Source organism: Arachis hypogaea, chromosome 12, assembly GCF_003086295.3.
Source record: "Arachis hypogaea cultivar Tifrunner chromosome 12, arahy.Tifrunner.gnm2.J5K5, whole genome shotgun sequence".
NCBI lineage: Eukaryota > Viridiplantae > Streptophyta > Magnoliopsida > Fabales > Fabaceae > Arachis > Arachis hypogaea.
The window spans coordinates 1,278,485-1,295,210 of record NC_092047.1 but is presented as its reverse complement, the minus strand read 5'-3'; the positions used below and the strand labels follow the sequence as shown (position 1 = coordinate 1,295,210).

General features: G+C 31.4%; 3 protein-coding genes across 3 annotated transcripts; 2 read left to right on the top strand and 1 right to left on the bottom strand.

The window, feature by feature from the left end:
- Positions 1-1,950: 1,950 nt before the first annotated feature.
- Positions 1,951-5,571, bottom strand: LOC112726232 (remorin 1.4). The gene is made up of 5 exons (XM_025775543.3): positions 4,936-5,571; positions 3,553-3,594; positions 2,899-2,986; positions 2,734-2,815; positions 1,951-2,503 (listed from the first exon to the last, which is right to left on the bottom strand). Exons 1-5 carry the CDS (start codon positions 5,105-5,107, stop codon positions 2,309-2,311), a joined length of 579 nt encoding a protein of 192 aa, XP_025631328.1. The 5' UTR covers positions 5,108-5,571; the 3' UTR covers positions 1,951-2,308.
- A 1,658-nt stretch (positions 5,572-7,229) lies between these two features.
- On the top strand, positions 7,230-10,333 carry LOC112726231 (tRNA-specific adenosine deaminase TAD1). The gene is made up of 10 exons (XM_025775542.3): positions 7,230-7,482; positions 7,591-7,711; positions 8,186-8,373; positions 8,469-8,549; positions 8,725-8,838; positions 9,083-9,252; positions 9,335-9,411; positions 9,500-9,619; positions 9,687-9,774; positions 10,097-10,333. Exons 1-10 carry the CDS (start codon positions 7,284-7,286, stop codon positions 10,211-10,213), a joined length of 1,275 nt encoding a protein of 424 aa, XP_025631327.1. The 5' UTR covers positions 7,230-7,283; the 3' UTR covers positions 10,214-10,333.
- A 5,180-nt stretch (positions 10,334-15,513) lies between these two features.
- Positions 15,514-16,354, top strand: LOC112726230 (uncharacterized). Its single transcript, XM_025775541.3, has 2 exons — positions 15,514-15,783; positions 15,867-16,354. The coding sequence occupies exons 1-2, from the start codon at positions 15,541-15,543 to the stop codon at positions 16,218-16,220; spliced, it is 597 nt and encodes a 198-aa protein (XP_025631326.2). The 5' UTR covers positions 15,514-15,540; the 3' UTR covers positions 16,221-16,354.
- Positions 16,355-16,726: the final 372 nt, after the last annotated feature.

Sequence of the window (16,726 nt, the reverse complement as noted above, 5' to 3'; positions counted from 1 at the left end):
TAGTATCTTCAAAAAATTCAACTCTTCGATAATAATACATTTGTTCAATTTTCATACCCCATCAACTGTCTATACCATAGGATTTCTGAATTTCCAGCATATTTATGATTCTAGCATCCACAAGCTGGCAATTAACTGTTAATGATTCTTCTTCCAGTTGCCATTTGTGAAAAGCGATGGCATTAACTATGGAGAAAGAATCAGTTTTGCTTTTTTTTTTTTTTTTAGGTCAAATGAAATGGATTGAAATGGTTACTGATGGCAGTTATCTGAGTTTATAAGTAGTTGAAATAAAGGTTCAAAAAAAAAAAAAAGTAGTTGAAATAGATAGATATAGAGAGGGAAATACATATTTGTTTTCCATATATCTCTCCTATTTTGTAAGAAACTAAGAATACATACTGGAGGCGTGATTATATACCATTAGCTTCTGTTAGTTTATGAATAATAGCTTGTCCCTTGTGAGTTTCACAAAACGCACGTACTGTGCTTAAAATAAAGGACAGCATAATCTCTATATATAATCTGATCATAAGCTGTCCTCTAAAAACCAAAGATCAAATTTTCAAAGATGACTCTTCATTCTAAATACGATAAAATATTTAATTAAAATTATTTGAAATAATTAAAAATAATTTAAAATTAAAATTAAAATGAGATTAAACATTAGAATGATAAATTTTATATTGAGTCTTAAATCAATTTTTATAATATATGATTTCACAAATACTTATATGTCATTTTGTGAGACCTAAAATAAAATTAAACTAGAACTTACTCTCCAAGTAGCATTCTACAATTCAATGGTTTATATGAATACTATTTTCATATTCTGTTCAAAAGGTAATAAGTATTATACACAACGGCGCAGCCATACTATTTGTACATTGTGTTAAAACTTATTACAAAATAGTTAAATTCGTCAAAAAAAACAAAAAGTCAAGAAAAAGAGTTCTTATATTTGCATATTAATGATAAGGATTTTACTATTTATTAAAATAAAAATTTGTATGTATACAAAAAGTTATACAAATATCGTTTGTTATAGAAAGAACTTGCGAACTTAACTAAGAGGAGGAGAAAAGTAGGTAGGGGGTGTTCATGGAATCATGGATCAAATTCGATCCGCATATTCGGGGTGAAGTGGATGAGGTGCATGCAGTAGAAAGGTAAGGGTTGAAGAAATGGCTTATTGTGGCCGGCCATAATTGGTGCTGTGCCCGTAAACTGCAATGGATATAATATATATAACCTTTTTTTCCCCCTCTTATCTTTGTTTCTATATATTTGTGCTTAAAGTCCTTCACCATGTATGCTAGACATATATTCATCACTTTTTGAATCTCTTGAGGCTTCAAGTTTCTCCTTTTGTGTTTCTTTCTAGTGGTACAAATAATCAGAGCAAGAACTGTCCACAAAGTTCACTTTTTCGTACTACATTTGTTTTTGATTGTTTAATGATCTTTACTACTGTTTGTTATTGTTGTGTGCTTGGTGTTAGAGAGAGAGAGAGAGAGAGAGAGAGAGAGATTCTTGTCAATTATATCAACAAAAATGGTGGCCACGGAAGTTGGCGTGATCTTCCAAAGTTGGCAGCTTTTCTTGTAACATTCCTTGCTATAAAACATGCATGTACAATCACTTTTTCTCTCTTTATAGCACAAGTTGATGTGATTTTGTTTCACACATATAGCAACAACAACGTTGTTGGTTTGATAACTTCACTTTTAAAGTTATGTATGTTTAATTATTTTTTAATCATATTTCAAATAAGTGAATAACCCCCTGCTTTTACTGTCTAAAAATGAAGCGGCATGATTCATTGCATGAGAGATGAGACTAATGAAGCTGAATATATCAAAGGGTTTGTAATGTAATGTTATAAGTGCTTTTTACCCTTTACATTTCAACTATTCTCTGTTTCTCTCTGGGTTTACACAAAGCATGATCTAATCAAACATAATATACAATTCTCTGTTCATCATTAATTTTGCAAAATAAGTATACACCATTAACATTTTCGGACAATGACCACACTTTAATAATTGAGAGAGAGAGAAACTCGATTACTCAATTATTAGTGTGTGACAGTGTTGTGAACAAAAGAATAAATAAACAAACAGCATACCACACTTTAATCTAATAAAAATTAAAAAAGCAAGCTAAGTAATATTTATAATAAACATTTTTTTTAGGTATTAATTTCATACACACATAGTAAACATAACCTTTTAAACACAAACAATACAAAAATTTGACAATTATCGCTATGAAATTCAGACCCCACCAAAAAAAGAACTTTGACATTTCAAAAGCATCCGAGGAGCTTCTTTGGAGTGGTCCCAGTTGCACGATATTTAGCGGCGGTTTCCTCAGCCTTGAGAAATTCCTCACCACGCTTTGCTTCAACCATTGCTCTCTTCTCCTCAGCTTGCTTGTGAATCAATGCTATCTTGTTCTTCATTTGTTCGCCATATTCTGCTTTCTTTTTCTCCAACTGTTCCTGCTCTCTCACACACAAAAACGAGTTACTCAAAAGGGTGCTTTAATAATTATTAGTATCATGTAATGGCAATAATCATAGTGTCATGTTTTTTACATGTGACACTAACAAAAGAATATTATGGTTATCCATACTTTAACTCTAGATTGCATTGTTGTTTAACCCATAAGAAAAGGTTTGTTTTCTTTGTGTGTTAGGGCAACATGGAAAGGTGATGTCAATGTCATTACCTCAATTTTTCTCAGCTTAGCTTCAAGAGCTGCTTTCTTGCTATTTTCCCAAGCACCAACAGCAGATAACTGCTTCTGAGCTCTGTGGACCAAATCAATAATAAAACCTTAACAATACTAACATGGCACGTATTTAGTATAGTATTTTAAGTTTTTAAGTCTTACTTATTCTCTGCTTTAGATTTTTCACTTTCTTCCCATGCCTTCACATAAGACAACTTTTTCTCCTTTTCCACTTCTGCAAGAGCAATATCTGTTGAACATAGCATACACGTACACAAATCACTTCCCTTGGAAGATACATCAAATTCATTAAAAAAAAATGATTGCTATCATCAACAAGAATGATTATTTGAAGAGAGGTTTCTAACATTAGGTAAAATAAGCAGATATTTATTTCACCTCACTAAGGTTGTACTTGATACTTGGGACAAGGCACAATTACAGAGATAGAAAAACACAAAAAAAATATGTTTATAGTTGGAGACAGGTACAAAACAGTGTGTCCTAGAACACAAGTTTCCAATATTTTCTGTCCCTCTATCTCTGTATATATATATCCGCAATGTGACTAGAAACTATTTGGCACTGAGAACCTGGAGAGGTTCGCTCTCAAGTTGATGCATTCAAGTGGTTGTGAAAAAATCGCAATTAAAGATCAAATGTTAGTAAGTTTATTTCAGTCGAAACCACAATACCTCCTTCTGAAGGCACTCCTGTTCGAGCATTAAAAATCTAATAAGTAGCATCACTCTTTCAATAGTGATAAAATATTAACTCGTTAAGAACAATGTGAAGTTGAATTAAGCCAACACTAACCTCTATCAAGGGATGTTTTCTTTTTAATTGGCTCCACTGCTTCTGTCGACCGAAAGACAAAAAATAACGATGTCAAGGTTTTCTAACTACATCAAATGGAGAAGTATTTATATATATTATTAGATTAAATCCAACCAATTAGAAGAGCTCATGCACTTGATCAATTACTTGACTCTAAATATAAGTATGTAATATAGAATTAGGAACTACAGCAGCATCTAGTAGGCTAGAAGTGTTTGATAAAAGTGTTTATTGAAGTTGGGTTCATGGAAGTTTAGTAATTAATTGTCAATTAGAACTTAGGCTAGAGTGATCATAGCCAAGGCAACAATACATATACCAAATAGAAGATGCAGATAAAAATTCTTAAATTAGCAAGAAATCATTGTTTCCATATTAACAATAGAAAATAAAAATATGGAATCCACTTAGGCATGTTAAGAATGCATGCTTTATCCAGTTATTGGATTCTAATTGGGTTGCGTGTTATATATGCAATAATTAAGAGGCACAACTACCTCTTTTGAATAATTAAAAAGTGGGGAAAAAATCAATAGGACATACCAATTTACCATTGAAAAGTATTCATTACAATTAAACTTTCCTATAGCAAACCCATAATTTTATACCCAAAAAAAAAAGGAAAAAGAAAAAGAATTCAATTATTTGCTAGTGTGGACAAACAACTTTCTCAGCACATGGGAAACAAAATTATTATTTTATGATAACAAGGAGGACCTCAGTGGTTTCTCTTTTGTTGGCACAGGGGAGATGTTAATGATTGATGCATAGAGCAAGAAATGATGTAATTAAAATTCATATATGTTATGGGTCTAGTCCAATACACAGCTTAATTGACACCTAAAATACTACACTTAGCTAGATAGATAAATCTTTATACTTCCTTAATAGTCATTGAGAATATTTAAAAATTACAGCTACTTATTTGATTTAAAATTTTAAGGATTGTATAAAAACAAAAAAGAATTGAGTAGTTATGAATGTTCCTAATGTGCTGCAAGAGGAAGAAAGTAGTTCAATCCAGCAGAGAAGAGTGAGTCGGCTCCAATATCATTCTGAAACCATATCAACCAATATCAGACAAAAATCCAATCTATTCAAGCTGCAATTTTGATGAAAAACCAGAAATCTTTGATAAATCAGAGAAGGAAAACAGAAATCAAAGGAAAAGCAAGGACAAATATCATAGTTTGAATGCCCAAACTAAGTTTCAATCTTTCTCAACGCACTAAATTAATATGATATGCGTATAACATAGCAAGCGACCTATAAGCTTCGAGTAATAAAAAGTTGAAATTTTGAAGCCAACCCATAATTCTGTGCAACAAAAAGTTTGAGAATTGGAAGAAACAGAAAACTCACTCTCATTCTCAACAACAACTAGAGCCTTGGTCCCTTCTGCAGCGGCTGCCGGAGGCGGAGCCAGCGGTTTCTTCTCAGCAGCATCTTGGAGCTGCGGCGGTGCCTCGGCCAGAGGAGGGTCAGTTACCAGCGGAGCAGGAGGTGTCTCCACCTTGGTTGGTTGTTCTGCCATAGCTTCGAGAGAGTTTAAAAGAGAAGAAAGAAAACAAGGTTTGTAGCTAAGGTTCTGTTAGACAATGTCTCTGCCTCTTGAACTCTGTTACAAGCTATAAGGTCGGGTTGGTTTCAATTTAAAGTAGAGACATAACAAGATACATCTAGATATATGTGAAAAATTAAAAAATAAATAAAGAAGAAAAAAAGTGGATATATCAATTCTTAATGAATTTCTCACATGAAAATTTGCTTACTTATTTCTTTGTTAATTGTTTTGCCAAATAGTAGTTCCTTATAAACATTAGGGTAAAAAATTATACACTTATTTCCGTTACCTGGTAGTTTATTGTTATTTGTTTTGGATTTAAATATTTTCTGATTGGAAAAATACATGGTATAGATTTTGTTAATTTCACTGAGATTTTTTAAATCGAAAATGGAAATATTCGGGAAGTAGTTTTCAAAGGAAAAAGATTGCATAGTAACGTGGAATCTTTGGGAGCAGAGCGTGTTGTAGGCGTGGAGGAAAATTGGAGCCGTTGATTAAGATCGACGGTGAAGGTGGAGTGCCGACAGGTATTACAGGTAATAGTAGCGGGAATGTGCCACGTGTGAGTATTGAGATGAGGATGCAAATGTGTGACAGCAAAAGCATATGCATGATGCATGGAGGCTTATTATTATTTCTGACACACTAAAACGACGGCGCTTTGCGTTTTGTTGTTGTTTGTATGCTACATATGGGACCATGATTGTAGGGGTGGACAAAAAGTCAACAACTGACTAGCTAGTAGTCATATCATTGGTTTGCTTCTTCATAATCTTAATCTTTCTACCAAGAAAAGAAATGAATACATTGAAGTGGAAAATTAAAGATGTAATTATAGGACGGTGGCGTTTGTGTATGTACATTTCGTGTAGGCACTTTCCCCTCTCTCCGCCGTGTGTTCTACAAATGTGTGATTCACTTGTCTTTGATTATTTCAGCAACGAAGAATGGTAGGATCGGCAATTTTTGTGATTTGTAAGCATGAAAGAACCATCAATGATATTTTTGATGATGTGAGATTTTATTTAATAATGTGGAATTACTCACTTTTCTTTTACTGATTACATGCTGGCCAAAATTTAATAAAGTTGCTGATTTTTTAAACTTTTTCTTTTAGGAACCTATACTACTTCTCACTTGACTAACAGTATCCTACACTTTTCTCATCCTTCTTACTTCACATGACTTGAATTAGAGTTCATAAAAATATAAAGGAAAAATGTCCATGTTTAAACTTGGTTTATACGCATCCATAATGAGAAAGGAAAATGGCCAATTCTGATTTGTGATGAGTAGCTTTTTTATACAGGCTAAAGGTGGATGATTCTCATACACTTGTAACTTTTATTGGCACCAAACTATAGTGGTATTAGAAGAAAAAAGAAATATTAATGTGCCAACTGTATACACCTCATTCATTTGGAAAAGGTATTACCAACAATCTTTTAGGCTGGAGCAACCATGTTAAGTCCTCTAATCTCTACTACATTGTCATTTCTTATTTGTAACTTTTATTATTTTTGTTGCGGGGCATTCCTGGCATTATTCCCCTACAGCAAGTTGCTTCAGTTTTTCTCATACAAATCACATTAATAATGTTTTGATCTTTCAAAAAAAATAAGTGGGGTTGGGGGTACAACAAAACCACGTTGGAAATTTTTTGATTGTGAGATGCTTAGTTGTGTTTAGTTAGTATATATACATTTTTTTCCTTCTTAAAATCATTTACTTATCTATTAAGATTTAAGAAACATACACTCTCTTAATGGCATGTCTAAAGTTTTTATTGAATGTAATTATGGAAATGGTTTCATTCACTCTTTTTAGTTCATGAGATTAGAATAATAAAGTGGATGGTGGTAATTAGTATTTATTCTTATACATATTGAGATTGTTTAGAGATAAAAAACAGAGTAAATTTCATGTTTTATATGTTTTTTTTAACTTATTTTATATGTTATGTATGTTTTATAATTTTTTTTTTAACTTTTTTTTGGAGAAGGTTTTTAACAGACCTATAAAAAGGGTTTGGACAAAAAGGCCTCATTTCCAAAGTATAGAGATATTTTGAATTTGGGCCCATGTTGGGCCTAGTCTAAAGCCCAGTTTGTGTCATCTCTATCAGAGTGAGTGTGCAGAATCAATGGCTTCCTCAAGCTCGTCGGTTTCAACTTCAACTTCAACCTCAACCATGTCTACGTCTTCTTCACACGAAAAATGTTTTGGTGAAAGGGTATGCGAAAAGGTTCTTAGTTTGTATAATTCTCTTCCCAAAAAGGGAAAACCTCAAGGCCGTGAAGTCACCGTTTTAGCCGCTTTTCTTCTCTCTTCTCCTACCAATGGTTTCTTCTTCCTCTTTCTTTTGTTTCTCCTCTTTGGAACATTTATACCTAGAATTCAAATTTCAGCTGAAAGAGTTCACTTATTGTTCATTGTTTAAGTATTTGCAGATTTGGAAGTTGTTGCATTGGGGACAGGAACAAAGTGTATTGGACGCTCTCGTTTACGTTCCTGTGGTGATGTTGTTCATGATTCCCATGCTGAAGTTATAGCTCGAAGAGCTTTGATGAGGTTTCTTTTCTTTTACTATGATTTTCTTGAGCTTTCTGCATTTTGTGTCATTACTATGCTATAAACTAGTTCAATTCTGATATATTAGCAGTGTAATCCAATCAAATTCTTGTTTTTGGATGAGTATTCAAGAAATGAGTGTGAAAAGTATTTACTTTCATTGATTTGGCAACACGTTATCTTATCTCGGTTTAAAACATCATGCTGCTACTGTATAGAAATTAAATTCATAAACTTATGCAGATTGAACGCCATTCTTGTTTTAGTTTGAACATGTTCTATGTCCTCCAAATGTATCAATTTGAATGTAGAAATTGTTCTCTATGCTTTTTCATGTGTAGTTTTGAAAGATCTTAGATTGTGTAGGTGATATTTCAAATGATTTCTAAGATGTATTGTGGAATAGTAAGTTTTCAATTTTGTATGTGTTGTTATGTGAGGAGATATTATTTCATTCGTTTCTATTCACACCAGGTTCTTCTATACACAGATTCAGCATCTTACTGAAAGTTGTAGTAAGCATATGCCTAGCAATGAATGCAAATGGTTCAAAGTCGATGATGGCAACTTACAGTTTGAGCTGGATTCTGAGTGCGTTAGTGAAAGAAAATATAACATGAAGAGGGGTTGGAAATTACATATGTACATATCACAGCTACCATGTAAACTTAGTTCTCACTTTATCTTGTCTATATCTAATCATCAAAATCCTTCCCTTATTTGTTACCACTTACCATGTTGGGTTGGTTGTGTTTAGGTGGAGCTTCTTCGTTGAGTTCGGTTGACTCGCCTTTGGAGATTGTGCCCTCAGGCGAAAGTGATTCATCTTCACCTCTAGGTAAATAAATATATCCATGTTAACATCTCTTTAGCAAGTTTTCTGTGAATATAATTCTTATAAAATATGATGGATATTGTGTTCACCTTAATGCGATTTCTTGAATGATAAAGAACTAGAATATTTACACGGGCGATATTTGTGTCTAAAGAACTGCTTTTGCATTCAATTCCAGATAATGGGTTAAAACAAAAGGGGACAGTCCAAAGGAAGCCGGGTCGTGGTGATACTACTCTATCAGTTAGTTGCTCCGACAAGATAGCTCGTTGGAACACTGTCGGTGTTCAAGGTTAGACATGCTTAAACCAGGACTATTTGCCTGTTTGTGAATCTTTCTGGAACACAAATATGAGGATTTAGGTATAGTAGCCACTAGTGCAACATAAAAAGTCATGTTTACAAACATGAAACAAAGCTATATGCTGATCAGAAAAATGTTCATTTGAATAATTTGGCTAATGTTGATAGAACAGTGATTGATTACCTTATTCCTTTGCAAAATTCAAGTGTGGTAATATTGTTTCCTTTTCCAGGAGCTTTGCTTTCCTACTTTCTTCAACCTGTTTATGTGTCTTCAATTACGGTTGGTCTACCACTTAACAGTCCAGAGAATTTCAACATTGAAGATAACTTGAAAAGCACTTTGTTAGATCGAATATTATCTTTGTCAAATAAGCTAATAGCCCCATTTCGAGTGAACCAGGTAAGTGTCAAATATTATAGTGTGGTAAAATCGAAAGTTGAGTTGTACGTTGCTGATTGTAACGTGCTTTCCAATTTACTAGCCGCTATTTCATGCTGCCCCACTACCACCAAAGGAATTTCAACAATCCGATAGCGCTGCAGAGACTCTAACATGCGGGTACTTGCATCAAATTTCAGCAAAGTTCTTTTGTTCGTGTAATTTTGTGGCTCGATATTTGCATCTATCTGAACAGTTAAATTTGCAGATATTCTATATGCTGGAATAAGTATGGCTTGCATGAAGTCATCCTTGGAACTACTGGAAGAAAGCAAGGCACCTCCGCAAAAGGAGCACTCTACCCTTCAACTGAGTCATTGTTATGCAAGTAAGCCGTCATGTGCCATTTTAGATAGTTTGCTTGTCAAGTGCTGACTACGATTTGACATTTACAGAAAGAGACTGTTAGAGGCTTTCTTGTCATTGAGCCAGAAACGCTTTGGGAATTCTCCAGCTAATGAGGTTACTTATGGCAATCTCAAGGTATTCTTCATGTTCTTCACGTCTTAACCCTATGGTAGTGTTTGGTTTCTGTCTTGAGACTAAAGGGACAAAGACAATAGACATGTTTCCTATGTCCTTTCTTTTCATAAATTAGCCTATAAATTACTTGAGGCTATGTTTTGTAAGTAGTTTTATCTCTATTTGCTTCTAAATTTTGAAGTTTTTGTCTTTAATTTGTTTCCTTTCTTTAAACCCAATGACACTATTGGGGGTCTAATCGATGGTGACTTTGCCACTGATGGAGAAGATTGTTCATGACATGCCATATCTTAACATGATTCAATCATAAATTACTTTGCAGGAGGGAGCTGAAGAATATTGCTCAGCCTCAAAAAATTTCAAAGGGAAACCAGCTTTTAGCAATTGGTTCTTGAAACCCTCGGATTGTGAGGCATTTTCCATTTTTCCAAATAAGTGATTTGATTCATGTAAAGTCTATAATTGGTTGCCTTCTTTTGGAAGGAAAATATGCCATGAGTTGCAAGCTAGATAATGCATCTTTGTTATTTTTGGTAATATAATATGAGAATTCTTTTTCTTTGACTGACTCAGTTCCAATGCTTCATTCTTCGTATCGTGCCTGAGAATTCAAATAATTGACTCTTCATTCTAAATTGTTATCTTTTAACCAATTAGTCTCTTGATCCCTTGACTCACACTCCCGCTGGCAAAGACTATAATACATTTAATACAATATACAATATTGAGAACTAGACTTAGATTTATTCCCAACTTAAAACCTTGATAAATACGCTACTAATAACCCAAGAAAAAAAAAAAAAATCATGAATGATTACTTCCATGGATATTTCGTATTTCTCTCAAGCTCCTGTCTCCTCTAATCATTTTTGTTATGCAGTATGCACTCTTATTAATTACCGTCGATCACTTACCACACACTTACGTTTTTTTTTTCCTTCCTCATTTTAGTCACTGATACTTTTGTAAGTCCTTAATTCCCTCATTTGTTATATTATTTTGTTTATTTTTTGGATCACTACTTATATATAACTAGATTATGTAATCAATGATATATTAGTATGACATAGATTAATGAAAGAAAAATTTAATAATATATTTTTTTAAATATATATTTGTTTCACTCGTTTTTTTGGTCGATTTCGACAAATGGTGTCAAAACGAGTTTGTATCATGATCTCAAAAATCGGAAAACAGATATCACTCATCTAAAAAAGAGTGAGTCTGACCCGGAAATTACTTAATTACAACGTCAAAGCGATTTATGTCGAAATTGTTAGTAATAAACTTACGATAAATAACAAAGGAACAAATATTTAAATAGAAAAGATTATGAAAGTGTAAAAATATTAACCAAAGTAGAATAGTAACAAAATCTAAAGATAAACAAAAAGGAAGCAAAGTTTAAAAGTTGACTTCGATGTACTTGTACTCTATGTTCTTTATGAGTTTACTTGATGATTTAGTGTTCTTGATTGAAGTCCGAAACTCTTATAAGTTTCTACTATTTATAGGCCATGGAAATGAATAAGTCATGAAGCATATTATCCACTATCTTATTTCCTCTTTTTCTTCAGTCATGACCTTATCTTGACTATAAAGAATCTTGATCCCTAAGTTTTGACACTCACGTCTTCCTTAGTCTTCAAGTCCTATGCTTGTTTAGCTTGCTTCTCAAATTTCGTTCTCAAGTTCTCCGCTCAACTTGAAAGTCGAGTAGCAAGCATTGATGATTAAGACAATAACTACATTTCGATTTTAACGCTTTTTGTACCATTTTTTTTCGACTTCATCTTGCCCATTTCTGTTCCTGTAATCAAAATACTGCTTCTATAGTCAAAATTATTAGCAATCGAAAAATCTATTTTTTGTACCAACAATATTATTAATACTCATTAATTTGTTAGTTATTTATAAAATTTAGTAAAAATGGGGCTCATTTCTTTTTGAAAAGGGTAATAGGGTAGCAATAATAAGTCATGGGAAAATAATAATAACAATAGGGGTAATCATTATTGTAGAGATGGTTAAATATGCAATAATTAAATTGGAGTGACAATATATTTATAAATAAGAAATATATATTTTTTATTTTCTATTATATCTCCCAACTAAACAGGTTAAGAATTAATTTGTCACAAATCTAAATTTCATTTAAAAATTTATCATTCATCACTTGATCAATAAATCACTACATATGAAAGTCGAGCAAAAAACAATTTAACCACTCCTCAACAAAACAAAACCAAAACCACCACCCTTGCCTGGTTTTATCTTTTATTTTTTTTTTTCAATAAACCACTCCCCTAGTCTAGTAATACTATTCAGAAAGCAATTAATGTTGTACAATTTAGCAATTAAGAACAATAGAAATATAAAAGGAGAAAAAGTGTAGTGTAGGTGAGACTGAGATATATAAAGTTACATGATATTCATTCATTCGAAATATTAATTTCATACCAACTAATAATTATAGGAAAAGCAGCTAGTTGCGTTAAAGATATTAATATCTTCCATTTGTTAATAAAGCACTTTCATTTGACACCTTTAGTAGTTATATACTTAATAATAATAATATTGGTCACTGATATATCAATCGCTATTTAAATTCTACTATTGTTAAGGTAAATTTTATATCATGCCCCACAGTCCCACATATTCTTACATGAGAATAATGTTTTTACCTTGACACTGTATGACTAATAAAATGAATTCCAAAACATTACATAAAAAAACGAGATCATATTTTTCAACATTTTTCTTATTTTGAATCCTTTTGATGGCTGAAAATTAACGGAAATTACAAAAGGGAAATTTCAAGCATGATGAACTGAAAAACTCAATGAAGTAAAAATAGAGGAACAATTGAGAAACTAATAAGAAGAGCTGAATTAGTGAATCTTAACCTAACAATTAGGTATTATTATATTATATATACAATATTACAATGTGATTAATTTAATTTTTTGCCTAAAAAAGTTGGTTCAAAATCGAAGTAATTGACTTGTTTGCAAGAAACTATACTGGAATTGCTTATTATATATCTAATTTGGTCCCTCGCCTCCCTTCGTGTATAATCAAGATCATAGGTAGTGGTAGCAGCTATCGTTTACTTTTCACACCACCCTAGCTAGTTTTTTTGTCTTTAATAACTTTGCCTTCTTGAGAATAGGCAACAAATTAAACAATATGTCCACAATCCAAATAACTTGTTTTATCAAGAAATCTACACATAATGTTAGAATGTATGTGTTTATATATAGTTAGGTTAAAATTCCAAGATTCTAATGTCTGAAATTGCAAGCAAACTTTTATTCAGATTTAGATACTACTTTTATTGTGACCAACACCTACATTATTCGCGGGCAACAATAATGTTCACATACATGTATAATTGAATCATTTTTATGTTTACAGATAGATATTATAATTTATAACTCATCACCTAAAATAATAAAATGAGACGAAATAAGAGTTTTTTTCCCCTTATATTACACGGGTATTGATTGAATCGGATTCGCATATTCGCTGTATTTATCTAAATTCGATTCGAAAATTACGGATATGGATCCGATCCTTAAGGTTATCGGATCGGATCTGATCCGCATACTAATAGAATCCAATTGTTGATTTTGTGTATGTATCTGCATATCCGATTCGCATATCCGTGTATCCGCAAAAATAAAGAAATAAATAAGTAAATATTTTTTTATGTTTTATTTCAACTAATAATGATCATATATGTTGTATTATTTTAATTTATTATTTAAAAAAAGTATGTTTAATATTATTTTAAGAGTAAACATATTTAAAATTAAAAGAATAAAAAAAATAAATTTTATTAATATTTTTTTTAATAAAAATAAACTTTTAAAAATATTTTTGTATTTTGCGATATATTTGATCCGATCCGCAAATGTGCGGATCAAATCGGATCCAAATTTAAAATTACGGATATTGGATCAGATCCGATCCAATAATTTTAGTACGGATTTGATTAAAATTTTGGCCATATCCAATCCAATGCGCTTTTCATCCCCTACATTACAGTATTACACACACATTCACTCACTCTCTCATATACACTAAAAGGAGTTCTATATTCCACTCTTGAAATTTAAATCCTGTTGTAGTTTAATGAGAGGCCTATAAATCTTTCATCTATATATATTCTATACCAAACCTTAGCTGCAGACAAAGTAAGACTGTAAGAGTATGATCATAGTGGACTTTCAAATGGATTTAATAATTTTTTTTTTATTTGTTATTCTCTTTTGCAATATTGAGTTTGAATTTTGCAAATAGAAAATATTTGTATTAAAAATGATAAGCATTATCTTTTTTAATCAAATTATGGGTTGAATTTTCATAATCAGAGATGCCAATGACGAATAGTAGTGATGAAATATAAAAAGATGACTACATATAGGAGTCTTCCGGAATCGCATATGTAATGTAACGTTTGATTTCCGGCATAGAATTGAGGAGCAAGTTAAGCCATGATACTAGAGCAAGCACCTATTACTATTTATAATATTTTACAATATTATGTGTTTACACAATGAGATTTTTTTTATATGAAAAGTATCCATCATCATCTTGTTTATTTGTTTATTTATTTTGCTGTTTTGATATAAATGTTATTTTCCATTTTCCCATTTCAACTTAATAATGGTTTTCAATTAGGCAGTTTTTTTTGTTGTCTCTTATTGACTACATTTTCCCAATAAAATAAAATACCATTATATACATAAATGAATAAACATGAATTTTGAAAGGAAAAATAAACATAAAAAAATTGTAGAGGAAAAAAAATAGAAAAAGTCTCAAAGTCCAACACTTTTATTAAAACCTATCAAAGAGTGCATGTATAAGGACATATGGCATAAACTTTCTCTTCTAGACGTCTTGTAGAATTGTTTAATTTTCTTTAATAAAAAAATATTATTTGCAAACCAATATATTTGTGTATAAATATAAGGACATATGGCCGGTTAATTTCTTTGATTTTTTTTTAAATAAAATTTATTAAAATTAATCAAAAAATAATAATTAAAAAAATTAAATACAAATAAAAAATAGTTAAATTATAATATAAATTTTTTATTATTTTTAATTTCAATAAAATTATTCATAATAATATTTATCAATAAAATTATCTTTATTTTAAAAAATAAGTCGCATAATTTAAGTATATATACGAAATTATAAATTAAAATAAATAAAATTAATAACTAAAAGAAGAATAAAAATAAAAAATAAAAATCCTTGGTCTGGCGGGCCAACCCGTCCCGTCCAACCAAAATCTGTAAAATTGGCAGTGCGGATTTAGCCAATTTTTTTAATTTGGCGGGTTCCAAATTCTAGTCCAACCCGCATTTTTTAGCGGGTTCGGCAGGTCGCCTCGACGAATTCGACCCATTTTTCTACCTCTACAGACTATGAGACAGAAACACAGAGACATAGAATCGTGTTTGATAGAGAAGACATGAATAGAGACACTGTATCCGAAGCACAAATTAGTGTATTTTGTGTTCATCCTGATAGGAAAGACACATAGACACTAACAAAAAACACATTTTTTTCTTTTATTATTTTTATTAATTTTTTATAATTACATTTTTTATTATTATATTTTTCGCTTAAATTTTTTAAATAAAAAAATAAAAATAAATTATAATTTCATAATTTATTTTAATTTATCACTAAATAGAATATAAAAAAAATTCTTTATGTTTTATTCTCAGCGTCTATCTTATAATATGAATGACATATTTTGGGGTTTTAATTTTGCACAGGTATAAGATATACATAGAAGGGTGGGCTTGGTCAGTAAGTGAGAAATACATTTTGGCATGTGATTCCATGACTTTATATGTTAAGCCCAAGTTCTATGATTTCTTTATAAGAGGCATGGAGCCATTACAGCACTATTGGCCCATCAGAGACAATAGCAAGTGCACTTCTCTTAAGTTTGCCGTCGAATGGGGCAATAACAACACTCATAAGGTCACCAACCTATTTCTCAATATTTCATTTTCTAATTCTTCTTTGTTCATCACTTTATATCCCTCAATTTAATTAATTAGCAGGCACAAGCAATAGGTGAGGCAGCTAGCAAATTCATACATGAAGATTTAAGCATGGAGTATGTGTATGATTACATGTTTCATCTGCTTAATGAATATGCAAAGCTCCAAAAGTTCAAGCCAACTATACCTCAAGGGGCAGTGGAGTATTGCCCTGAAACAATGGCATGTTCTGAACAAGGTATTGGGAGGAAATTCATGGAGGATTCAATGGTGAAATCTCCTAGTGATTCATATCCATGCACTATTCCTCCACCATATGATCCTTCAACACTTCAAGGCATTCTTCACAGAAAAGATAGTTTAACAAAGCAGGTTGAACTTTGGGAAGATGAATATTGGCGTAACAAACACTAAGAATACGTTTAATAACCCTCAAATAATTTTTTTGTTTTTTTTTTTTTTTTTTTTGGTGACTAATAATTTTTTTGTTTAAACATAGTGTTTGTAGACATCTTTTGTATGTTATAATTTAAAGACGGTTTACTTTATATTTTTATTCCATTTACATTGGCTGTTACAAATCATATTTGCTTAAATGACATTATTAAATAAAATGGCACTATAAATTACACAAATGCAACCTTTTGAGATTTGGTTATATTGAAATCATCTTCCATTGATTATTTTGATATTTACATAATTTAAATAAAAAAAATTGAAAAATTCATCCATTGATTGTTTTGATATTCGAAATGTTTCTGTAGCTGCCGCTGAGAAGTACCGAATTACTGTATTTTTAAACTAATAAAATTCACAAGCATTAGATATGAACATACAAGTCCAATGGTGCTTCCCCAGAGGTATATATAATTTATTTTACACCACCAATATTTATTGACTTGTGAGATTAAAAAACATGA

What these genes read in the sequence shown, in the direction of transcription:
- LOC112726232 (XM_025775543.3), bottom strand. Translation starts at nt 5,107, where the DNA reads ATGGCAGAACAACCAACCAAGGTGGAGACACCTCCTGCTCCGCTGGTA. An exon ending in AGTTGTTGTTGAGAATGAGA is followed by an intron (nt 3,595 to 4,935) that starts GTGAGTTTTCTG and finishes TTCGGTCGACAG; the next exon opens with AAGCAGTGGAGCCAATTAAA. An exon ending in CTAAGCTGAGAAAAATTGAG is followed by an intron (nt 2,504 to 2,733) that starts GTAATGACATTG and finishes GTGAGAGAGCAG; the next exon opens with GAACAGTTGGAGAAAAAGAA.
- LOC112726231 (XM_025775542.3), top strand. Translation starts at nt 7,284, where the DNA reads ATGGCTTCCTCAAGCTCGTCGGTTTCAACTTCAACTTCAACCTCAACC. An exon ending in GCTCGAAGAGCTTTGATGAG is followed by an intron (nt 7,712 to 8,185) that starts GTTTCTTTTCTT and finishes TATTCACACCAG; the next exon opens with GTTCTTCTATACACAGATTC. An exon ending in GAACACTGTCGGTGTTCAAG is followed by an intron (nt 8,839 to 9,082) that starts GTTAGACATGCT and finishes TTCCTTTTCCAG; the next exon opens with GAGCTTTGCTTTCCTACTTT.
- LOC112726230 (XM_025775541.3), top strand. Translation starts at nt 15,541, where the DNA reads ATGACATATTTTGGGGTTTTAATTTTGCACAGGTATAAGATATACATA. An exon ending in GCAATAACAACACTCATAAG is followed by an intron (nt 15,784 to 15,866) that starts GTCACCAACCTA and finishes ATTAATTAGCAG; the next exon opens with GCACAAGCAATAGGTGAGGC.